The sequence below is a fragment of the Ahaetulla prasina genome, chromosome 8, assembly GCF_028640845.1.
Source record: "Ahaetulla prasina isolate Xishuangbanna chromosome 8, ASM2864084v1, whole genome shotgun sequence".
In the NCBI taxonomy this organism is placed as follows: domain Eukaryota; kingdom Metazoa; phylum Chordata; class Lepidosauria; order Squamata; family Colubridae; genus Ahaetulla; species Ahaetulla prasina.
In genome coordinates, this window is record NC_080546.1 from 78,198,146 (window position 1) to 78,223,375 (window position 25,230).

A 25,230-nucleotide genomic window follows, 5' to 3' on the forward strand; every position below is an offset into this window, starting at 1 on the left:
TGCCCCATTTTATGACACGGTTACATGAATCTGGCTTCCCCATTGTCTTTGTTCGTCCAGGTCACAAACGATGATGTAAAATTGATTCATCAGTTGCAAGCGCCTGAATTTTGATCACGTGACCATGGGGATGCTGCAGCGGTCATAAGTGTGAAAAACAGTTATAAGTCACTTTTTTCAGTGCCCTTGTAACTTCGAACGATCACTAAACAAACTGCTGTAAGTCGAGGACTACCTGTAGCTTGAGAGAGATGTTTATTATGTTTATAGATGTTTATTATCATGTTTATTAAGAAGGAAATATCACTGAATCCAATAAAGCTGGAGATCAAAGCATGCTGTTGTGGTCCGTCAGCAGCCTACGGAGCTGGCAATGGAGACGGACAGTGATGCTGAGGTGAGGCCAGGGCCATCAGGAAGTGATGTGCGGACTCCAGAGCCTCCAGAGGCTGACAGTAGTGAGGCAGAGGAACAGGAGGAGCCTGTTCCTAATGCACGCATGAAAAGAGCTGCCAGAAAGCAAGAGCAGCTCAAGCAAAGAGGACGACTCGGGAGTAGGGCCAAGAGATGATTGGCCCCTCCCATAAGGCTTAAAGCAGGCCAGCAACGGCATTTGGGCTTTGCCGGAAAACAACGTTGTAGCTGCGTCTTCAGCTTCGTCTACGTCTTTGTTTTTGTGGCTTCTGGACGTTTGCCAGGAAGGGCCTTTGGCAGTTTGCCTAATTGGACTGAGGTTTGTGAGATAACTGAGGAATTTGTGTTGGGAGGCATTTGTTTTACTTTGAGTTGAACGATACTGGGAATGAAGTAATTCCCAGCTGTTCGAATAAAGTTTGTTTTTCCATGGACTAAGATTATTACCACCTACTTGGGCCTGAGTCACAACACATGCTAATATTTTGATACTAATAATGCAACATTGTCTCATATTTAATGTTAACTGGAGAAAACTAGTTTTTTCCCCCCTTATTAAAATGTGTGTTATTATTTCATTATATATCTAAATAGTTGAGGATGCTGCCTGACTACATCATTTCTACCATACCCTTTACACTTTATTGGCTGCTAATAGCTTTTTTTGAAGCAATAGGCAGCTGTGATTGGGATCTCCTACTTGACTTCTTAGGAGTGACAAGAAATTGAATGCAGGTGAGCGCAGAGGAGGAGACCTCTAAAAGAAATGAGCCAAGAAATGAAACCCAGCACACTGCCAAAGTATGAAAGCAGCCCTCCTCCTTTTAAATAATCAGTCTGCTACAAAAGGAATTATCTGATCCCGATCTGATGGCTAAGAGCACGCTTTATAAAGCTGAGAGTTGAAAAGATAATTTGATGAGTAATTGGACTATGTGATACCATTGAAGTATGAAGTATTAAGCACAGTAAAGCCTTACCTTTTCTGGAGATTTGCGTAATGGGCTAGATCTTCTTTTAAATATCTTTTGGAGACACTCTAGTTCTCGCTTATAATAGTCCCTGTCTTCCTCTATGGTCTTTACAAATGCATCTAGGCGAGAAGGTGACTTGTCTCCAAGGGCTATGCCACCCTCCAGCCTCATTCTCTCTAGCTCTATGACAAGTTCACGATCTGCAACAGACCGCAATCGGCAAGGATGAAATTTCCATACATAAGAAGTCTTCAGCTAAAGCATTAATTATGAAAAATAATTATGAAAATAAATAAAGCATTTGTTATGAAAATGAACATGAAAATTTTTTCTATTTTTAATGAAAAGTGGGGAGGGGAAGGGAAGGGAAAGGAAGATTTGTGATAATCCCTGTCAGTTTTCCTACAACTAAACTCAAAGGGGAAAACTGGCAGGAAGTTTGAAATTGCATGCCATGATTTTTTGCCTGTCCTTAGTCATTCTGTTTCTCTACTTAGGTAGGTAAATATCTCTGAAATGATGATCCAATGGCTTAGTATTAAGGTTAGAGTTTATTTAATATTTGTCAGTTTTAGGTAAAGGTAAAGGTTCCCCTCGCACATATGTGCTAGTTGTTCCCAACTTTAGGGGGCGGTGCTCATCTCTGTTTCAAAGCCGAAGAGCTAGCGCTGTCTGAAGACATCTACATGGTCATGTGGCTGGCATGACTAAATGCCAAAGGCGCACGGAACGCTGTTACCTTCCCACCAAAGGTGGTCCCTATTTTTCTACTTGCATTTTTTATGTGCTTTCAAACTGCTAGGTTGGCAGAAGCTGGGACAAGTAACGGGAGCTCACCCTGTTACGCGCCACTAGGGATTCGAACCGCTGAACTGCCGACCTTTCGATCGACAAGCTCAGCATCTTAGCTACTCAGCCACCGCATCCCCTTTGTCAGTTTTAGGATGCAATAATTATATTATTTTAATATACAGTAACCAAATATTTAAATTTGCAAAATAACTCTATACAGCACTAACAAGTTGTATAATGGACTTTGCTCTCCCCAGGAAAGGAACCAAAATCTGAAAGAATTACAGGGAAACTATTTAATAAACAATTCAGCAATGAATTATGTTAAAGTTCTTGACTCTCCTTCTTTAGCCCCCCCGTACCCAGGTTTCATTTGAGGCTGAAAATCCACCTCCTAAGGTGTGTGGGAATATAAATACTTACTTATAATTTCAAGGTTTTCAACTTTTTTGGACAATCTATGGTTTTCTGCTTGAGTTTGGTTTAACAGTATCTCAAGATTTTGTTTTTCCTCTGATTTTCCAAAGAGTTCTTCACTCAGTTTTTCTTTTTCTCTGCGATAGGAAGATAACTCCTAACATGATACAAATATTACAAAATTTAGAATTGTGGCTACAATAAAAATACATTTAAAAAAAACACCAATCTTTTAATCACATAACATTTCCATATACAGATAGTCCTCGACTTACGACCTCTATTGAGCCCAGAATTTATGTTGTTATTGTTAAGGGAGTTTTGCCTCATTTTATGACTTGTCTTGCCACAGTTGCTAAGTGAATCAGTGCAGTTGTTAAATTAGTAACACGGCTGTTAAAGTGAATCTAGCTTCCCCATTGACTTTGCTTGTCAGAATGTCACAAACAATGATTGCATGATTCCAGTTGAATATGAACCAGTTGTCAAGCATCCAAATGTAAATCACATGAGCATGGGGATGCGGCAATGGTTATAAGTGTGAAAAATGGTCATAAGTCATTTTTTTCAGTGCTGTTGTAGCTTCAGTTGGTCACTAAATGAAGTTTAGTAAGTTGAAGACTACCTGTATTCAAGTTAGGTGCACCAAGTATTCATTGTATATCAGAGAATTTGACTTAGATACAATTTATTTTGTTGATACATTATTTATAAGCTGACAATTAGTCAATGTATATTATTTATAGCTTATTAAATACCCGGAAGATGTTGCAGTGGAAAACCATCTATAATAGCAAGAGCAATTAGACTTATATACCACTTCACAGTGCTTTACAGCCTCTCTAAGCGGTTTAAAGAGTCAGCGTCTTGCCCCTGACAATCTGGATCCTCATTTTACCGATCTGGGAAGGCTGGAAGGCTGAGTCAACCTTGAGCCTGGTGAGATTCTATCTGCCAAATTGCAGGCAGCCGGCAGTCAGCAGAAGTAGCCTGCAGTACTGCACTCTAACCACTGCACCACCGTGGCTCATAAAAACAAGATAAAACAATAAAGACAAATAAAATAAAAACATAGCAGTTAAAATATACCGTATCAAATAAAGATTATTAATAGAAAAGTAATTAAGAGATCCAAGCAAGGGTGAGCTAAATTTTACATGAGCAAAACCCCCAATTTCTTTACTTTATGCAAAGGGATATGTATAGCCAGCACTTGCCTAGACTCTGGGGAAAGGCATTCCAAAGTCCTCTCCTACATTTTTACAGAGTGCACTCATCCCAGTCATGAAACAAAACAAGGAAGAGTTCCTGCACTCCAAATCATAGGCAGGTATATACTAGGGGTGTTCTCCTCAAGTACTGCAATTTTAAACAATTAAAGCATTTAAATGGGTTAATGAGATGCAGTTGGTAACAACTGCCCTCTCAGTGCAGTTCTTTGAGAATTGGTGCTATTTAATTGAGCAAATATAACAATAACTTTGCTATATAGTCACATTCTGCACCAGAAGGTTTGAAGGGCAGACTCATTATGCAGTAGGACACAATACAGTGTAGCTAGCCAGATGACAACTCAAGTGACAAACTGGATCCAGGAGTCAAACCGGGTTGCAAATGATCTTTCAGAGAAAATGAAACCCCATCCAAATAACATTTTTACCCACAGTATTTTTAATTCTAGGGTTGAGAAGAGTGAAGAATCTTACTCTGGCACAGCATTATCATTTCTCTTTTATTATCTGATCTGTTACTACTTAAAATATATTCAAATAATATGCCAAATTTTGTCCTCAGTGAAAAACCAGATATACAAATCAAATCAATACAATACTGAATGTTTTCATCTAAATACTGCAAGATATTTTAATTCTACCAGTTTTATTGTAGGCAATCTTCAGTAGGATGAATATTTAAAATATTCATATATTTTATATGAATTCATATGGGCTTATAAAATTTACTAATAAAAATCTACAATAGTGTCAATACAAAAAAGCAGAACTTTTATAAATATATTATCATTTGCTTCCTTATGCTATTAATAATTGTCGTTAGCAAACATGCATTAAATTCAAACATAAATATAAAAAAATTTATTAAGTAAGCTAAACTCAGTTCAATAGGCATGTTACTTACTAACTTCAGTCGTGCTATGCTCTCCTCGCGATCTTGTATTTCACTGCGTTTTTTTTTAATTTCTTCCTGATTATATGAAATATATGTAAATGTTATTTTTAAAGTAAAATTTTATTATAAAACTTGGGATGTAAAATATTTATGTCTATATAGATTGTTGCATCGGTATTAGGACAGTCACTACAATAAATATCAGTCACCAAATTATTATTGTTATCTCCTGCACATGCATAGTTCCTATATTTTTAAAAATGATTTGAATGTATTGTTTTCTGATTTTATTATGCATTACTTCCAGGATACCCTGTATTTTAAAAACCTAACATGCAAACTACTGTAACTAAGCTGATTGGTTCCTACATAACTGTGAACCATTTAAAATTGAAGAAAGGGAGGGAGGAAAAAAATACCAAGCTATCTGAAATATATTAGGGAGTTTTATGTCTTGAGAAATCAGCTGTTGAAGTAAAATAGGATAAACATTACAGCAATAAATCAGGAAATCAGCTTCAAATTGAAATCTATCTGCATTTTCTAGCTGGTCTCAAGTAATTTCAATATTTCATCTGGAATATGGAATAATTAAACTACTTTACAGAACTGGTGAAGGATATATAGTGGTCAGGAAGGGCTCTCCCAAGTCCACTACCCAGAAATTGTACAGCAGCTGAAAAGAGGGGGGAAACGGAGTCATATGAGTGTCAAAGTCGTTGTCTGGGAAGCTATCCAGAGCCTCATGAAATACATCAATAAGCTGGCACCAAAAAATGAACCGCTGAGAGAATGCCTGAGCTGGCAGCTGACATAGAAGGAAGATCAAGCAGAGGAAGTGCATGTAAGACAAGACCCTGTATGAGATATAAAACCACATAGCTGAGGTGGCTGACATTGGAAAAGCTTACCAATGGCTAGAAAGAGCTGGACAGCACTGAGGCACGGATAATAGCCGCACAAGAACAGGAACTAAGCACCAGATCCATAGAAACAGGACAGGACTCAAAGTGCTGACTATGCAGAGAAGCCTGAGAGACCATCCAGCATATGGTGGCAGGATGGAAAATGAAGGCAGGAACAGCATACTCTGAATGGCACAACCAAGGAGCTGGAATCGGTACTATCCAATAAGAGGCCGTTCAGTAGTGAGAAAAGCAAGATCTTGCGCTTAGGCTGGAAAAACCAAATGCACCAGTATAGAATAGGCAGTACCTCGCTCAACAATAGTAAGTGTGACAGGAACCTACGTGTCCTAGTGCAGGGGTCTCCAACCTTGGCAACTTTAAGACTTGTGGACTTCAACTCCCAGAGTTCTTCAGCCAGCTGTCTTAAAGTCTTAAAGTTGCCAAGGTTGGAGACCCTTGTCCTAGTGAACAACCACTTAACTCTGAGCCAGCAGTGTGTTGCAGCTGCCAAAACAGCCAATTCAATCCTTGGCTGCATCAACAAAGGGATAGCATGAAGATCATGAGAAGCAACAATACCACTGTATACTGCATTAGTGAGGCCACACTTGAAATAGTGTGTCCAATTCTGTGCCACAGTGCAAAAAAGATGCTGAGACCCTAGAAAGAGTGCAGAGAAGAGCAACAAAGATGATAAGTCTGGAAACTAAACTGTACAATGGACAGTTAAGGGAACTAGGTGTGTCTAGCCCAGAGATGGCTAACCTTTTCCGGACCAAGTGGCCAAAGCGTACGTGTACGAATGCGCGCATGCGCACCCAAACCCCCAAAATGCAATGCACGCGTGGGCCCCACACATGCGCCCTGCCCCCTGTGCACGTGCGCGCGAACCCCCCGCGCCTTCCACGGTGCACAACCCCACGAACCCCGCACCCCCGTGCATGCGTGGCGGAGACCCAAAGACCAGCTGGAGGCACAAGCGCAGGTATTCCTTATTTAGCAACTGCCTCGGACAGCAGCGGTTTCCAGTTACGACAGTGATGAAAAAGTGCAATCTATGCCCACATTTATAACCTGTGCAGTGTCTCTATCTCTTGTTCACATGTTCATCATTATAGCCAACCAAGAGTTGACCCATGATATGCTCCTGCCCACACCAGAGCAGAAAGATTGACTAAAAAGCTATCTCTTCCTTTACTGCTTTTCTCCACCGCCCAATGCGTCCCTAAAAAATCCTAACTGATAATTAAAAAGCTCAACTCTGTGACCTTAACTGAATGCTGGGCCACTGGCAGCTGCAGTCTGAAAGTGAAAAGCTCGTAATCAGTTTCATACTAAAGACTTGTTGCCTTCTTTTGGTTGGATATTCCCACAGAGTTCTATTAAGTAAGCTTTATGAAATGCTAATCCTATTTAATATTTTAAGAAACTCTTAATTAGTTTCTGGGCCAACTTCAGAGCTTTCCCACTTATCAAATCTGGGAGGATGTTATATACATTCTAATCAACAGCAAAATATAAAAATTCTTATTCATTTATGCAGAACAACTGCACAAAACCATTAAAACTAACATTATTAATTTCATTTAATTAGTAAAAATATAAGAAAATCTCTTCAGAGTACAACTTTATAGTATGTAAGATTTAAAACAAAAAATGAACTGTGAAAGAAAACGAAGTGTGCAATGTTTTCCCAAGGAACTGGAACATATTCTTGATGTTCTAGTAATTCCAGAAATGTTCTTACCTTAGCCTCTCCAATTTCTTTATCTGCAGTTTCAAGCACAATTTCTTTATGCCTCTCCAACTGTTGGGCCAAGTGATCAATTTCAGTCAATTCTTGACACAGTTCTTCATTTTTGTTACTTAAATGAGCCACCTCACTGGTCATATTTTGCCTGCTATCCAAAAGATCTTCTATGCGCTTTTCAAGCTCTTTGTTTGTTTGCTGTAGAAATTCAACCTATAAATATTGACACCATGTATCCAGTTAAGTTCACCTGAACAAAATTTAGAAATTCCTTCACGGATTTTCCCTAATGAACGAGCACAGTACTTTCTGCCCTTAGAATACAAATTAATACATTAAATCTATGAATGATAAAAAAGTCTTCTAAATTATACATAATTGTCTAATATATATTAGACCCCAGACATTTCAAAAGAAAACTGGAAAGGCATAAAAAATATAATTAAGATAACCTTAATTACAATCTGCATACATTTATCAAGCCAAGACACCAAAAGTAGTTCTCCAGGAAATGACAATAATTACAGTGAAATCTCATTTGAATGGACTAATTGTGTGTTATTCATTTGTATGAAGATGCCATTATCATGCAAAATTACATAAATTGACACCTGGCCTTTTGCATTGTTTATGTCAGGGGTCTCCAGCCTTGGCAACTTTAAGACTTGTGGACTTCAACCCCCAGAGCTTTGCTGGCTGAGGAACTCTGGGAGTTGAAGTCCACAAGTCTTAAAGGGACCAAGGTTGGAGACCCCCGGGTTATGTAATGCTATCATCATGCCAAATGTCAAAAATTTTTACCCATTTGCATGGGAAGTCCATTTAATCAAGGTGGAGAAAAGGGAAATTTCACTGTACTTTGGCTAATGTTAAGAGGATCCATACTTTAAAGTTTTAGGTTATGCTTTAGATGTAGAAGCTGAAAGACAGTCAACAATGTTACCTGCAAATTCAAGTGATCAATAATTTTTTCATTACTTTTGCTTTTGGCTTCCAGAGATATTACATCATGAGAACGACCGCCATCTAGTGCGACTGCTAAACGTTCAATCTCATTGTCTCGGAGCTCAACCTTCAAAGAAAAAAAATAATTGCGTTAATGCAGTCAGTGCTATAAGTCTTCCCCTATGATATAATCACATACATGCGCTACTTGAATAGCAGTAGCACTTAGACTTATGCACCACTTCATAGTGCTTTACAGTCCTCTCTAAGTGGTTTACAGAGTCAGCATATTGCCCCCACCCCAAACAATCTGGGTCGTTTTACCGACCTCGGAAGGATGGAAGGCTGAGTCAACCTTGAGCTGGTGAGGATCGAACTTGACAGTGAGCAGAGTTAGTCTGCAATAATGTATTCTAACCACTGAGCCTGAAGCCAAGAACACTGGCAGTAGTAGCTATCCAACTAATTCACCCACGCTCATTTCCCAGGGTTTTCCTTTCTCTCTACCTCCCCTTTGCTGCTGCCAATGTCCCTGACCTCAAATGCAGCATTAAAAAAAAAAGGAAATAAGGACTGTGGAAGGTTAGGAAAGAAGTTGAATATGGTGCACCTGAAGGCAAGGAGATTGGCCATCCTATCCAATCCTTCCCAGCCCCAACGATACTGCTCTTTTCTTTCCATATCTCCCCCAATTGTAGCCAATATTTTATTTTCCTGCTATCCCCTGAACTCTCTTGCCCTTTCTGTCCAGGACTTGTGTATTTCAGTTCTGACATAGAAATGGGAATATTTTAATCTGGACACAAACCATGAGAAACTAGCTGCTCTATGCATAAAAATGATTCGTGCATGGATTGCACATCTCTAATATTAAGAGATGAAATGCAGTTTGGTGAAGTGGTTGAGGTGCTGGCCTAGAAACTAGGAGACTGTGAATTTTGGCCTCCCTTAAGCATGAAAGCTAGCTGTGTGACTTAGGGCCAGTCAATCTCTTTCAACCCAAACCCACCTCATATTGGTGGTTCTGGGAAAACACTGTAGGAGGCAGGGGTATTGGATATGTTCGCCATCATGAGTTGATGGTGTGTGTGGTATATGTAGATACAAATATATATGTATACTATATCTCTAGATCTACGTATATATAGAGACGGGACAATTATAATAAAAAACTCACTTCTTCAATATTACAGAAACTACAGATTTTAGCAAATATGTAGGCAAAACTATTAAGAGCTTAATATACCTGTTTGCTGTAATTTTTCATTTCACGTTCGGCTATCTCTAATTTTTCCTGCAAGTCGTCTACTTCAATCTGAAGCTCATGAATTCTGAAATATTCAATACATACATAAACCACCTTCATTTTGCCTCTGTCATACACACAATCTTCCAGTTCTAAATAGATTTACAAAAAAAAGTTTTCTGTAGAAATTTAGAATTTTGTAGAGATCCTTCCCTCGTAAGGAGATTCACAATTAAATAGGGGCCTGCACTGTCATATTAGTATGAAACGTTTTCACAATTTGTGGCCAAAGATCATCCAGGGGAAAAAAATGAACTGATAGAAGATTGAGAAAAACATGGTTTCACAAAATCTAAATTCCTTTTTCTCTTAAACAAGACCTCCAAGTATGAAAGAAACTATATCACTTTAGATCTCTTATATATAAAAGAGGAAAAACAAGCAGATGAGCTATTATAAGATCTCCGCTATACTGTTCAAATCTAATCTACATAATTGATAAGTAAATATCAAAGTAAATATAAAATATCTCTGTAGAAATGTTCAGTTTCTCAATCAAGTATAGGGTAATATAAATATGTATAAATTATGCATTTCTTCTAAAACTGCACATCCACCCCTAATGATTGAGATGCCCCTTGAAATATTGCTAAAGTTTAATCACCTGTTGTCAGCCACTTGAAGAAGATCTGCAATATATGGGTCATTTGGTTGAGGAACTGGATAGGTGCCAATCCCTGAAGGAGGAACTGGCTGATCTATTTGCATACGCTGACGTCGAAATGGAATATTTCGTTTCTTACCACCTTCAAAGATAAATGTGTTTTACTAGAACTTTGGACAGGTCACGTCTTTTCGTACATAATTCATACATAAAGTGGAAATGACAGGGTTTCATGTTTTTGAAGTAAAACTACTTATCAGCAACACTTTAAATAAGCTCTTTCTGTGATTAGGTGAACAGTAAATAATACATTTATTCATGTGCTAATTAAAAATCTGTAACATAATCTTTGTGCTGCAATAAAAAATTATGGACGATTAAGGAACATCAGGGACATACAAATACATAAAATAGTGACAAAACAACCTGCAGTCTTGATGCGACTCCTAGGACCTGTTTTGTAGACCCCCCCAAAGCTCTTTTCTATACTTTTTCACATGGATGAAGCTCTGCTTTTGATTCATCGTGGAGGGTGGTGAAGGATGACTTTAAAGAGTAAAGTGAGTATCTTAAACCTTGCTAGTGGTTAAGGCCTCATTTCACCATCTAAACATCCCAATCTTGGGAGAATTTTAAGTACAAGACATAAGACACCACTTTACCCCCTAAATCACCCCCTCCCAAAGACTCAAATTTTGCCCCCACCTTTTCACGCTGCAATAGTTTTTGTGGATCATGCATACCAGAGGCCACAGGGGTGGGGAGGCCCTGGGATGCCCAGGGAAAATCAAGGCTTAACTGCACAGGGCTCTGGGCTCTGATTCCCACCCCTAAGGGTCTGTGTATGCCTTGGAGGAACCTGTTTTTACACCACCACCCCTGGTCTCCGTGACTCTTGGGCCTACTTCACATTTCACCGGATCCCAAACTCTTCTCCTACTCGATCACCAATTCTGCTCACTGCAGCCACTCTGAAAATGGCACTTGCTTCCTGGATGGAGACAGGCGACTTAGGGACAACCGAAGAGCGGAGGGGCCTGCTTTCCTTCCCACTGCAAGCTCCAGAGCTCTTCCAATGGTAAATGGGTGATTGGTGATGACAGTTGGGGAGGAGGATGTCAAACCCAGTGGGACAGTAAGCAAGTCCAAGGCCTGCAGGGGACCCAACTGGGCGAGCGGGAAGCAAGTCCAAGACCTGTGGACGCCCGGTGGGGCAGGATGGGGAAGATAAGTGGGGGTGCACTGCAACATCCCTTTGGTCAGTTGTAAGGGCAAATAATCACAAATTTCATGTACCTGGCCAGGGGGAATCCTGCACCAGTTATAACTTTGAAACCAGGCTGTAAATAGCTTTTTTGGGGTGGGGTGGGGTGGGGTTTCCATTGTAATCTCAAATGATTTCTAAACGACCATTCATAAATCTATTACCCTGGGATGTCCTGGTACTCTCATCCAAGTACTAATCAGGCCCGACCATGCTTAGTATTTTTGAGACCCACCAAAATAGGTTAGAAGCTATTCCCTGGCATTTTCAAGCAAATTAGTAACTATGAGTCACTAAAATAGGTTTTAAAAAGTAAAACTGAGAATTGAAGAAAGCAAAAAATAGGAAGACAGAATTAGTACCTGGTATTCAGAGAATAAAGATAGTTTACACCTTCTTTGAAGTATATGTAGGAGAGTTACTGAAGTTTTTAGAAAAACAGTACAAGAGTCCATTAAAATACTCATTTATTTGTTTTGTCTGTGCTCTTCAGGATCAAGTGCTTAAACTGATACTTTGCTTCTGGAGCTAAAGGATCCAGAAGCAAGCTAAAGTTACTTCAATAGTAGTAAGAGTGCACAGAATTACAATTAAATAAAAGAATCATCAGACCAGAATGATGAGCACATAGGTTGTCACTGTACCTGGTGTCTGTACCACAGCTTGTAGATTTTTCTCTTGAAGCTGTTGAATTTTGTCAGTCTTGGCTTTGTTTTCTTTTTCTAATGACCTCATTTTATGTATATACTGATTATTCAAAAATTTCATATCTGAATTCTCATGTTCAAATTTCCTCAAAGTAGCTTTCAAATCTGTAAGGAGGAAAACAATTTGATTCCATGCTTCTATTTTAACTGCACAAGGCTATCGATAAGAAATGCTTCAAAAACTATTTTCTTGTACCTAGAATTATTATAAAGCTGCCCAAAAACATGGCATCTGGACATTATCAAAGCCAACACCATGCAGAGCACAGAACAACTGAAAGAAGTCATGCAAGATAGGAAAATGTTTAGTAAACAGAGAGAGCGCGCATGCGAGAGAGCTGGTTGACAGAATCACCAAGAATTGGACGGGACTGAACAGAAAGCAGCAGCCACCGCCTCAAATTACATTAACGTATTTATGATTATTGATCGTAATCATAGGCAACAGTATGCTGACGGAGCTCATGTAAACAGCCATCATCCTTAATAACCACCAAATTCTTTGTTCCATCTTTTTTTAAAAAAATTAAAAATAATAAATGCATAGGAAGCTAGCACATTGAAAAACGAAATGTATGCATCATCTTTATTTCCAAGAACGGCAGAAGAGCAGCACTGTTTAAGAAATAAGGATGGTATTTGAAACAGCCCACTTGGTGAGAAAGCAAGGAAGGAAAAGTAGAAGAATATTCGTGGAGCTGTAGACCAGGTCTGTGGACCAGCACTGGGCTGCAGCATGTCAGAAACTGGTCCATGCAAACAAGGGAAGCCCCATCCGTGGAATGCAGGCAGCACACAAAACCACTCCCCCTCCAGTCCATTGAAAAACCTCTCTCCACAGAACCCGGTCCCTGGTGCTCAAAAGGTTGGGGGGGCGCTGCTGTAGACAATATGGAGAAAAGCAAAGGAATATTGCATGACCTGCTGCAACAGTTTTAGCAGATTCGACTACTATAGCAGTCATTCTATGAGCCTCTCATATTGTGTATACATGCTCAGGACTCCAAAAATATTGCATTCATTATGATGACAAAATTGTTAAGCAGGAATTAAATCACTGGCATTGTCAATGATTTAATGGCAGGTATTCCTCAACTTAGTACCCATTAGAAGTTCTGACAGACCCCCTCAAAAGGGACTTATGACCTGGTTTCAAAGTTCTGACATCGCCTCCCCTTCCTCATCTTCTGATTGCATTTTGGACGCATGGCTATCAGCTCACATTTATGGTTGTTTGCAACGCTCCACAGTCACATGGCAGGGGTGAAATGCTCCCGGATCGGACCGGCTCGTGCGATCCGGTAGTGATGGCGGCTGCTGGTTCGGAGGACCGGTAGCAAAAATCCCTGGCCCCGCCCCCCTGCCTCTGCTGAGCTGCACCATCTGCAGAGGTGTTTTTTTTTTCCCAAAAGTTTTACAAAAGCCGGTTTTGCTTCAGCCGAAACATGCCTTTAAAAGTAAAAAAAAAAAGCCTTTGAGGATCCCGCCCCTCAGCTGAGATCAGCAGAGCCTTTAAACTTTAAAAAAAAAAACTTAAGTCTCCTCTGGCGATCTCACCTGAGTTCCTCATCAGCAGAACCTTACTTGTACTCTTACTTGTAGAAAACATGTTTTCTACAAGTAAGAGTAGAGATTCTAAGGCACTTACCTGATTACTGATGAACGTGTGGCTTTTTTTCCAGCCCGAAAGCAGTTTCACTTTCAGCCAGACAGAATCAATTGCTTAGCTAATCTATTTCCTCGGTGATCAACTGGCTGGCTTTGCTGGCTGAGAAACTCTGGGATTTGAAATCCACAATAAAATAAAATATAATAAAATAATAAAATAAAATATCTGTGCAGCTTTCTGAGATTTGGTGTGTTTCTGTAGTGTTTCACTCTAACTACACAAACACACAAAATCTCAGAAAGCTGTATCTGGCATTGTGTGTGTGTGTGTGTGTGTGTGTGTGTGTCAGTTGTGTGTGTGTAAAGTGTGAAAGTTGGTTTTTGAGCTTTTTGTGGCTGTGTGAAGTGTGAAGTGCAGCTACTTTTACATTGTGTGTGAGTCAGTTGTGTTGTGTTGTGTGTGTGTAAAGTGTGAAAGTTGGCTTTTGGTACCTCTTATTGTTTTTTATACTTTATTATTTTTATTATTTATTGTTATTGGCCACGCCCACCCAGTCATCTGACCACCAAGCCACCCCCACCAATTAAGCCACGCCCACCGAACCAGTAGGGTAAATTTTTAGATTTCACCCCTGTCACATGGGTACAATTTATGACATTTTTTGCCAGAAATCAACATTTAGTTCCGGCTTTCAGCCAAAACAGGGAGTGCTCCTAATAACCATAGTATTTGCTTAATGTTCAGGGAATTATATGAAGTGGTTTTATTTCTCTTACAAAATTTGCGCATTAAAATGTTAATTCTGTACAACATACGGCTGTCTTTTTTTAAGTTCCATCTATTTAGCCACTGTTTGAAGTTTCAATGGTCAGCTTGGCAACTGGCTTGCAATGACATTGCAGCATCCCACCCTCTAAAAACTTCACTGCCAGCTTTCAACAAGCAAAATCAATGGGGAAACCAGCAAATAGAGATGCTGTGACTACTTGCAATTTGCTTAACAGCAGCAACTTAAATTGCTAGAATGGCCATCATAATTCACACAACATCGTGACATTGACATTAGCCAGCAATGGTGTTTCCGGTCCAATTACTGTTGGTAAATGAGGACTATCCGTATTTACAGACACCTGATTAATGTTTAGCTCAAAAGTAGTTTCTTAAAAACTGTTTCCAGATTTTTGGTCTGAATCTGCTTGCAAAAAAAAAAAAAATTCAGTGGTTTCCTGATCTTTTAAATGAAACTTAGTTGTATAATCAGAATTTAGCCTCTACTTTCATCTTCCCAAATTAATTGAAAATTGGAAAAAGTAAGTATGGTACTGATGTTTCCCCTTTGAGCTTGGTATGGAAGAGGGGAATAGGAGATGTTATTTACCTTTAACAAAACCCTTAGGTGTAGCATCAAGGTAGAAAATTTGCAGATTTAGGGACAATACTTAGTTAAAAACAGATAGCCAAGACAAACTGCAAAATCTAAGGTAGATTTTTTTTTAAAAAAATGCATTACCTTTGACCTGTTCTTCCAATTGCTCTTTCAATTTCAGAACTTCTAAGTGCAATTCATTATTTTCACGTGTGAGCCTAGCATTTTCTTCTCGATAAGGTTCCAGAACAACATCAAAGTTACTGCATTCTTTTTCAATTTTTCCAGCAGATAACTTCGTGCTCCGGAGGCTCTCAGTTGTATGAACAAGGTCACTAAAATTAATAAAACAAATAATCAAAATATGGAATACTGAAACTGTATTTATAATTTCCTATAAGTATTCTATTGAATCACCACATAATAAATAGTAACCATATATTTTGATTACTAAACAATTCTAACGTTTTCATTCTCAATGTGCATGCAAAACAATAGGTTCATATTAATTTAGCTCTAAAAAAGATGCACAAGAAAAATCTTACATCCTTCCTGCAAAAGGGAATAATAATACTTTATAAGTTGCTAAACTAGATCCTCTTCCATAAAGAATTGCACTGTACCAAATGTTTTTTTCTATTCCTTTTTTAATACCTGAAAAGTTTTTCCACCAGAGGCAAACTTTCTACTCCCAGTGGTTGTCGATATCCCAACTGATCCAATCGTTTCCTTAAATTAACAAACTTCCGCTCTACCACTGTAGTCATTGTGAAGATTCTCTAAACAAAAAAAAATAGGTTCAAAAAGGGGACCAGTAAATAATTAAACCTATACAAATTACCATGCACTTATAACATTAATTTATAGGACCAAATGACATGCTTGCCAGCACTGAATGAACTTATTGCAAAGATGGGAATGGTATTCTGGTAATTCAAATTAGTAAATGAATTCAACAGGGGAAGGTGTGGATCCAAACAGAACCCTGATACAATGAAATGACAGTCACACCTGACTATAGTAACACTAATAACATACAATATTATTAGCAACAATACTTTATCATCATCTTTTTCTGTTTTATTATACATAACTCAAGGTGTGAACATGCCTCTGCCTCCTATTTTCCCACAACAACAATCCTGTGAGTTTAGTTGGGTTCAGAGAGAGGAACTGGCTGAAAGTCATCCAGCAGTTTCCATGACTAAAGGAGATCTAGAACTTGCAGTCTCCTGGTTTCTAGGCCAGCACCGTAACCACTACAGATAGACCTTGACTTAGAGAAGAGATTCATACTAGTTCATCCCAAAGTGCATAGCTAAATGTCTATTGAGATTCTCAATCATCCAAGTCATAGTTGTCCCAAAGGTGCTTTTTCAAGAGGCAACTGGGCTTTCTGGTTTTCCTTTTTTAAAAAAGATGTTTCGGTTCTCATCCAAGAAGCTTCTTTGAAGACAATTTCGGTTCTCATCCAAGAAGATTCTGAAGATGTTTCACTTCTCATCCAAGAAGCTTCAAAATGTCTTCAAAGAAAAAGAAAAACAGGGAAGTCCAGTTGCCTCTTGAAAAAAAAAACATCTTTGGGACATACTAGTTACTAAAAAAAAAGAAAAGAAGTCATTTCACAAAAACACAAGTTCAAATACTATTTAGCTCTTGCGAGGGAAAATAGGAGGCATGTCATTTCTGTGTTGGATTAAGGACCAGAATGAATATATATAAATAACACTGTCGGAGGGAACCTGCCATTCCTGAGTGCGGAGTGGAGGTGGCTTCTAGAAATTACCTGCCACAAAATTGTTGGAAAGCTTATTATGCAATAAAACAGGGGTCTCCAACAGGGGTGAAATCCAGCATGTTCTGACAGGTTCTGGAGAACTGGTAGTGGAAATTTTGAGCAGTTTGGAGAACCGGTAGTGGAAATTTTGAGTAGGTTGGAGAACTGGCATATACCACCTCTGGCTGGCCCCAGAGTGGGGTGGGCATGGGGATTTTACAGTATCCTTCCCCCAGGAGTGGGAAGAGAATGGGGATTTTGCAGTATCCTTCCCCTGGAGTAGGGTGGGAATGGAAATTTTGCAATATCCTTCCCCTGAGGTGAAGAGGGAATGGGGATTTTGCAGTATTCTTCCCCTGGAGTGGGGAGGGAATGGAAATTTTGCAATATCCTCACTCCAGGAGTAGGGAGGGAATGGGGATTTTGCAGGATCCTTCCCCTGGAGTGGGGTGACAATAGAAATTTTGCAATATCCTCAACTCCAGGAGTAGGGAGGGAATGGGGATTTTGCAGTATCCTTCCCCTGGAGTGGGGTGACAATAGAAATTTTGCAATATCCTCACTCCAGGAGTAGGGAGGGAATGGGGATTTTGCAGGATCCTTCCCCTGGAGTGGGGTGACAATAGAAATTTTGCAATATCCTCACTCCAGGAGTAGGGAGGGAATGGGGATTTTGCAGTATCCTTCCCCTGGAGTGGGGTGGGAATGGGGATTTCGCATCCTTCCCCCCCAGGAGTGGGGAGGAAATGGGGATTTTGCAGTATCCTTCCCCTGGAGTAGGGCGGGAGTGGAGATTTTGCAGTATCCTTCCCCTGCCACGCCCACCAAGCCACACCCACAGAACCGGTAGTAAAAACATTTGGATTTCACCACTGGTTTCCAACCTCGGCAACTTTAAGCCTGGGGGACTTCAACTCCCAGAATTCCCCAGCCAGGGAATTCTGGGAGTTGAAGTCCTCCAGGCTTAAAGTTGCCGAGGTTGGAGACCCCTGCTTGACTAAAGGGCTTAACACAGAAGCGAAGGAGGCAGGGTAGAAAGGAAGAAGGGAGGCGAAGACCGGATAAAGGGACGTTCTGGAGACAAGGGTTTAAAGGGGGGCTGATTGAAACCCCTGGCAGCCCATTAGGCTGGGCTACAAGCGCACAAACCTGCTGGGGCCTCCCCAGGCGCCCGGCTCTCAAGGCCTAACTCGCTTCGCTTGACGGGCCCCCCCCCCTCTCTCTTTCTTTCTTTCGGGCGCTACTCCCAGCCGGGCGACGTCATCCTTCCACCGTCATCTACGTCGTCATGGAAACGGGGCCCGCGGCCTCGTTCGGAGACGGGAGGGCCTTCGCTGCCGTCTCCCGCGCCTCGCCCCTCATCAAGTCCTGGGCGGTAAGGGCGGCCTTTGAGTCGGAGCTGCTGCCCCTTTCCTCCTCCTCCGCCACCGCCGACGACGAAAAGCCAGCGGAACGGACCAAAGGAGCCGTTTGAAAATGGCGCGCGGAGGATGGGCGACTTCCTCTTCGGGTCGCCCCAGCAACCAGCCGAGCGCAAAGCGTTGGAAAGCAAACGGCCGAGGGGGGCCCGAGAGCCTCGCGTCCGCACAGCGGCCCCTGCTGGAGTTTTTTGGGAATGGCACACGTCTGGCCATTCTGGACTTTCTTAGTTTTGTTTTGTTTTTCTTTTGAAGACGTTTCGCTTCTCATCCAAGAAGCTTCTTCAACTCTTGACAGGATAGTGGGGAATGTTTTTTTCAACAGACATTTTTCAAGCTTCTTAGATGAGAAGGGTTAATACAGCAAACCTCATTGTGATTGTTTCCAATTTGCTAAGAATGCTTCAGGGGTACCTGTGCATAATTCAGAACATAAGACATCTGGAATTAATTTGATCCACTCTCTCCTCTAGAATAGAATAGAATAGAATTTTATTGGCCAAGTGTGATTAGACACACAAGGAATTTGTCTTGGTGCATATGCTTGAAATAGTTTATGTCCAGGATGCGAGGGATCTGTAAATATTTTCACAGCCCTCTTCTTGATTCGTGCAGTATACAGGTCCTCAATGGAAGGCAGGTTGGTAGCAATTGTTTTTTCTGCAGTTCTAATTATCCTCTGAAGTCTGTGTTTTTCTTGTTGGGTTGCAGAACCGAACCAGACAGTTATAGAGGTGCAAATGACAGACTCAATAATTCCTCTGTAGAACTGAATCAGCAGCTCCTTGGGCAGTTTGAGCTTACTGAGTTGGCGCAGAAAGAACATTCTTTGTTGTCCTTTTTTAATGATGTTTTTGATATTAGCTGTCCATTTGAGATCTTGCGATATGATAGAACCTAGAAATTTGAAGGTTTCTACTGTTGATACTGTGTTGTCAAGTATTGTGAGAGGTGGAAGTATGGAAGGGTTTCTCCTAAAGTCTACCACCATTTCTACGGTAATGAGATGTTGAAAATCAGGATCATTAGTGTTTAAGGTTGGTGCTCTCCTTTCCAGTAGGCTAACCTTTTTTAAAAAAAAAAAATATGTAAAGCATATTTGACAAATGTGGCAAGTTCGGCAAGTGCCAAGATTCTGGATAGTTAGATATCAATGAATTTCCTAATGGATACTCAGGATCTTCCCAATCATGTAAGAAATTGTCTTGTTAAGCTGACTGACACACTATCGCTCCATTTGATTCCCAAGATGAACTATCAAGGAAACCAATGAACTTTCTCAAGATTCTATTGATTGCCAATATTGGAGAGCACATATTAAAAATAAATCTGAGAGTCCCCTATTATTCTACATCAGTTTAGTGCAAACTGGTGGGGTTGTTGTTGGGGTTTTTTTTGGTAGGGGGGGGTAAATGCAATTACTTTTTATGAGACTTTAATGGCATGAAACATGTGCTATTTAGGATATTAAATATATCAACAATTTTGTAAATGCAGGACAAATAGATACAGTGTCATCAGTATGGTAAACATTTATTCACATTTCATTCTCTAACACACTTTCTCCTTTTCACTTTAATCAGGAAAGGCTGTACAAGTATTTGACACTTGCCTGGATACAGAATAGTCTTAGGATCAACAAACTGAAGCTACACAACTAAAATAGAATATAAACAAATGGTTCTTAGTCCTAAGAATTAGAAATTGATAGATATTGAGTTCCTTGCAGGGGGAGAAAGTGGCATGGCATATTGGCTCTTCGAAAGCAAGGTACACTTTAACAATTGTGTTTGTAGTGCGGTCAAATATCATAACAACTGTTACCATCACATGCTAGTTCAGCTTGCCTTTTTTAATATGCTCATTGTAAAGAAGCATGGTGAAAAAAAACAAGCTTTGTGGGAAGGAACAAGCCAAACATTTTTACAAACTCCTTTCTTGCTATTCAATCGAAAGAAGTACTGCAAAGAGGTAGTCCAGTTTCCACACCATTTCCACCAGTAATAATTATAAAACCAGTAGGTGAGAAAGCATAATTTCCACAGCGCCTGGAATCCTCACCGACTGTTACTTGGAACTCTGACAGAAGATATATGTAGTAGCTTGAGCGAAAACAGTGCAGTGAGGAAGAAACTGAGACAGGTAATTACACTGGGCAGGTGCCTTTTGTGTCATGTGAGGTAAAGATTACAATATTAGGGCATAACCTAAAAAAGACATTTTGAGTTGCAGCAGTTCTTTTACAGAAGAGTAGCATCTGGCATTTTTCTTTCTAATGACAGCCATTCAAACAGGTTTACCATTATGATGCTTAAATCTAAAAAATTCAGAGTTGCCAAGGAAACCTCAATCAATGCACTGAATATTACTTCGTGTACAAATAAATCACTGGCTGCTGCTTCTGGTGAAATAAAGCATTTTTTCCCTTTGTGCCGTGCTGAGGCAGCACTAATAATCTCCCTCAGGAAATAAGTACGTTCTTTGTAAAGAGCTCTTTTTGCATACTTCAAATCAAAAGAACTGCAATTACATAATCTTGTAAACTGATTCTCAGAAACTCAGCCATTTTATTAATCTATATATTAACATGCACTTTCAAAGGGAAAAGGAAACACCAGAAGTTGATACAATATCTATGCTTATTAATTTCTAAAAGTAAAGGATTGGGAAAGCAGATGAACTTAACATAATAAATATACATTTGACATGCCACTTACATGTGAAAATGTATAGTTCAACACTCTTTATCCAGCAATTAGGCAGTACTTCCTCCTAGACTAACTTTCCAATTAAGTGGACTAGAATTCTCAGAATTTTTTGCCAGCAGGGCCAAGGACAACCCTGCTGTGAATTCTCAGAGCTGTAATCCAATTTTATATACAACAACAGTTACACTAAGGAAAGCTGGCCTAAGCCAACTGCCGATAAGTGTGACGATAATTAAGAACATCCTGCCATTCCTCAAAATGACGACTTCCAGTGTCAACCATGGTTTCCAGCAACGTGTACGTTGCTTGTTTTGCGTCGGATAAACTTCAGTGTGACTGTGCAATACTGGAGAAGTAATCTAAAATATCCTGAATAGTAAATTCCATAGTAATTCCAGAACCGGGATAGCAACGTGCTATTAAGCCTTCAAAATGCTTGTATTGCCGTATGAATTCGTCTTGCATGGAATGCCACACCACCTATCAAAAGCAGGGGGAAAAGGGGGAATCTTTAATAAATAAATGAAAAGCTCCAGTCCTAAACTCCACAGGTGAAGTCACATTAAATGTTTTCAGTGTTAAATTCCCGAAGTACCTGGGGAATGTGAATTTAATTTCACGCACTAATGCCTCAGGCATCAGTGAGTTTCCACTCAGATCTCTCTGACCTATCTCTGAGCTGTGTGACTTAAATGATAATGGGGACTTACATCATAGTCCTTCCTACAAACATTTATCTCAGCATAAACTATTCATGTAGAAAGAAAAATAGTTCTTCTCCTCAGCATGCTAGAAAGAATGTGTTGTACTACTATTCATTCAAGTCCTATCACTACATTATTGTTGTTGTTAGTTGCGAAGTCGTGTCCGACCCATCGCGACCCCATGGACAACGTTCCTCCAGGTCTTCCTATCCTCTACCATCCTCTGGAGTCCATTTAAGCTCACGCCAACTGCTTCAGTGACTCCATCCAGCCACCTCGTTCTCTGTCATCCCCTTCTTTTGCTCTCAATCTTTCCCAGCATTAGGCTCTTCTCCAGTAAGTCTCTACATACTACATACTAATCCAAACTAGTATAATTCAAATTTCATTCTTGTGATATGTCATTCAGATTAAAAAGCAAATTATGGAAACCATAATAGATGTCCTCCTTTTAGCCTGCCTTCTTACATTACCTGAAGTAGGTTTTCTTCTTCACACAGATGTTTGTCCACCTTTCTATAAAGATTGTCCAATCCCTTTTTGACTTCTTTGCCAGGATACTCCTTAATAACTTTTCTTAGCTCTTGTTTACTGAAGGCCAGCTGGTAGCTCACTTCCTCTTCTCGCACTCCTTGAGCCACACGGGCTTCAACACCTTCGAAGAAGTGCTGCAATGAGATACAATTCAGATCAACTTCCACGTTGAAACCGCTTCCATGCCCCAACGCTTCCAAAACTGTTGCAAGACAATCCACCTGCATCTTCCAACCTTGTATAGGTAGTCCTTGACTTACAACAGTTCACCTAGTGACTGTTCAGACTTAGAGCGGCACTGAAAAAAGTGACTTATCAGCATTTTTTAACCACTTATGACCGTTCCAGCCTCCCCATGGTCACATGATTTTACATTCGGATGCTTGACGGCGGACTCAGATTTATGACCGTTGCAGTGTCCCGGGGTCATATGGGATCGCCTTTTGTGACCTTTTGACAAGCGAAGTCCATGGGGAAATCGGATTCACTTAACAACCGTGTTACTAATTTAACAATCGCAGCGATCACTCAACAAATGTGGCGAGAAAAGTTGTAAAATGGGGCAAAACTCACTTAGCAAATTTCTCACTTAGCAATGTAAATTTTGGGCTCAATTGTAGTGTCACTACCTGTAGTGTCCAGATGAGTCTCCTGTGGATTTTACTTCACTAATCATTGCCAACTCTAGGGGGCGGGTGCTAATCTCTGTTTCAAGGCCCTAGAGCCAGTGCTGCCAGAAGACATTTCCGCAATCATGTGGCCAGCATGACATCACTGAGTGCTGTTACCTTCTCACAAGTGGTACCTATTTACCATATTTTTCGGTGTATAAGACGCACTCCCCCCCACTAAAAGAGGGTGGAAATGTTGGTGCGTCTTATACACCGAATACAGCCATTTTTGGCCTCCCGAAACCCCGCTCCTTGTGTCCCATTTTCGCCAAAAACAGGCCCGTTTTTCACAAAAACAGGATGTGCAGAGGGTTTGGGAGGCTGGCAGAGTGTTCCTGGGGGCCGAGGAGGGCAAAAACTATTTTTTTTCTTGTTTTCCTCTTCGAAATCTAGGCGCATCTTATACTCCGGTCAGTCTTACAGTCCGAAAAATACGGTAGTTAATATGCCACGACTCAACAAATTTCCCTGTACTTCTTAAAAATACAATTTGTGGCTTCTGCATTTTTGTGATATGATACAAAGCACTGAAGGACATCAGAAGATCATCAAGTATGAGGAAAACTGTGCAGTTTTTTGAAAGCTTAAAGTGATTTTGAAAATATTCAATTTCTTATCAGCATTCATGTAACCCTTAATCCAGAGCTATATTAAGAAGGAATACTTTTATCACTTCTTCCCACTCTCAGAAACCTGCTCTTAGAAATTAGATTCTCATTATTTTGAATGATTTGGAAAATAGAGTATTTAATGAAGGAGAGAAAACTTCATTTGCGTTGTAGGGCAGGGGTCTCCAACCTCGGCAACTTTAAGACTTGTGGATTTCATCTCACATCTTCATCTTCAAATTCTTGAAGTTGAAGTCCACAACTCTTAAAGCTGCAACAGTTGGAGACTCCTGTGGGGAATATCTATAAAAATATGCATTTCTGGTTTTAACCCCGAATTAAAGAATATTTTTTTTAAAAAAAACATTTCTTACATTTAATTTCTCAAGTGGCTGTCCCAAAGAGTAGATCACATATGACTGTAAGTAATCTGTGTATTGCTGTTTGGCTTCCTTTTTCTCAGCCTCTAGACAGGAGATCTTCAAACGAGAAAGCGTTGCAAAAATATGGTGAAAGTTCTCCATCATAACCACATCACGAGGAGTCTTTTGGCTTTCATTTGCTACTTTCTCAACTACAAAAATAAAAAGAATGCATCCCATGTAGACATACCACCGTGAAATATCAGAGCCATGGCAACTGTGCTTACTTTCTAAGTCAGAAGATTATTGTGATAAATTTGGAAATACAAGCAGAGTTAACTGTAAAGAATAGCAGACAACAAATTAAAAAGGTCTTAACTAGTAGTTATAAAACAGAAAAAAGAAGACAGTGAAAGAAAACTAATAAGAGGGAAAGTAACATTATAATATTATTTTGGTGATTAGAACTGGAAGCTTCGTGGCGAGACTGGCTGGAAAATAGCAGGCTCCAACGAGCCTCACGAAAATCCAGCCAGACAAACCCCTGTTGGGGGTCTTTGGACCGGAACCATCTTGTAGGGACAGTGAAGAAGGACAAGTGCCTAGGACGACCAAGAGGAATAAGCAAGTTCCTCAAAGGGTTGGAGGCAAGCTCTTCGGACCAGTGGCGGGGATCGCAGCCATTACGACCACTCTGAAGCTGGGGCAACCAGACTAAGATTTGTGCAGGAATGGTGTTTGAATGGAGTATTGGTACCGGGTGAGTGATTGGCCAATTCACAAGTAAAAAGGAACTTTTAAAAAAATCTTAAAAGTGGTGCCGGCATGGAAATAAGCGGCTAATTGGCACTTGGGAATTTTAAAGTTAAATGGGATTAACAGTGGGAAAAAGAAGGGACGGGGGAAATATTTTCTAAAAAAGAAGTGAGCAAAGGGGAGAAAAGGAAAAGGGAAGAGACTAGATACAAAAATGCTAGATGATTACTCTGGGATTAACAATGAAAAAGAAAGAATGGAGAGGGGAAAATATTTTCCAAAAAAGAAGCAATCAGAGGGAAGAGAAAGAAATGGGAACAGACTAGATAAAAACTTGGAGTGAATTGTGCAAGTAATAGACTTAAAAGTAAAAGAAAGGATTCAGGAGAAAAGAAATAATCAATATAAAAAGAAAAAGAAGAAAAAGAAGAAGACAAGAGCATGGGCTGAAAGGAGAAAAACATTAAGAAGTGGAATTCTGGAGGGACCAAGAGAAAATGAGTAAAAGG

The 25,230-nt window shown here is 40.0% G+C and overlaps 2 protein-coding genes across 8 annotated transcripts in view; both read right to left on the reverse strand.

The window, feature by feature from the left end:
* The window catches only part of CEP135 (centrosomal protein 135), a 46,608-nt gene extending 28,037 nt beyond the window's left edge, over window positions 1–18,571 (reverse strand). The window contains exons 1-11 of one of the 3 annotated variants that reach the window (XM_058193374.1): window positions 18,110–18,571; window positions 15,838–15,962; window positions 15,328–15,518; window positions 12,146–12,313; window positions 10,238–10,379; window positions 9,574–9,658; window positions 8,326–8,454; window positions 7,380–7,595; window positions 4,734–4,799; window positions 2,604–2,754; window positions 1,395–1,588 (exon numbers count right to left, since the gene is read on the reverse strand). In XM_058193374.1, the coding sequence (XP_058049357.1) occupies window positions 1,395–1,588; window positions 2,604–2,754; window positions 4,734–4,799; window positions 7,380–7,595; window positions 8,326–8,454; window positions 9,574–9,658; window positions 10,238–10,379; window positions 12,146–12,313; window positions 15,328–15,518; window positions 15,838–15,950 (1,455 nt within the window). In that variant the 5' untranslated portion in view covers window positions 15,951–15,962; window positions 18,110–18,571. Of the gene's footprint in view, window positions 1–1,394; window positions 1,589–2,603; window positions 2,755–4,733; window positions 4,800–7,379; window positions 7,596–8,325; window positions 8,455–9,573; window positions 9,659–10,237; window positions 10,380–12,145; window positions 12,314–15,327; window positions 15,519–15,837; window positions 17,859–18,109 lie in introns of those variants that run through there. The other 2 variants (XM_058193375.1, XM_058193376.1) reach the window with 2 other exon arrangements.
* Window positions 18,572–19,892: 1,321 nt separating this feature from the next.
* Window positions 19,893–25,230, reverse strand: part of EXOC1 (exocyst complex component 1) — a 45,937-nt gene continuing 40,599 nt past the window's right edge. For all 5 annotated transcript variants that reach the window (XM_058192828.1, XM_058192827.1, XM_058192826.1 and 2 more), the window contains 3 exons: window positions 23,978–24,177; window positions 22,264–22,458; window positions 19,893–21,566 (listed from right to left, as the gene is read on the reverse strand). In XM_058192828.1, the coding sequence (XP_058048811.1) occupies window positions 21,414–21,566; window positions 22,264–22,458; window positions 23,978–24,177 (548 nt within the window). In that variant the 3' untranslated portion in view covers window positions 19,893–21,413. The remainder of the gene's footprint in view (window positions 21,567–22,263; window positions 22,459–23,977; window positions 24,178–25,230) is intronic.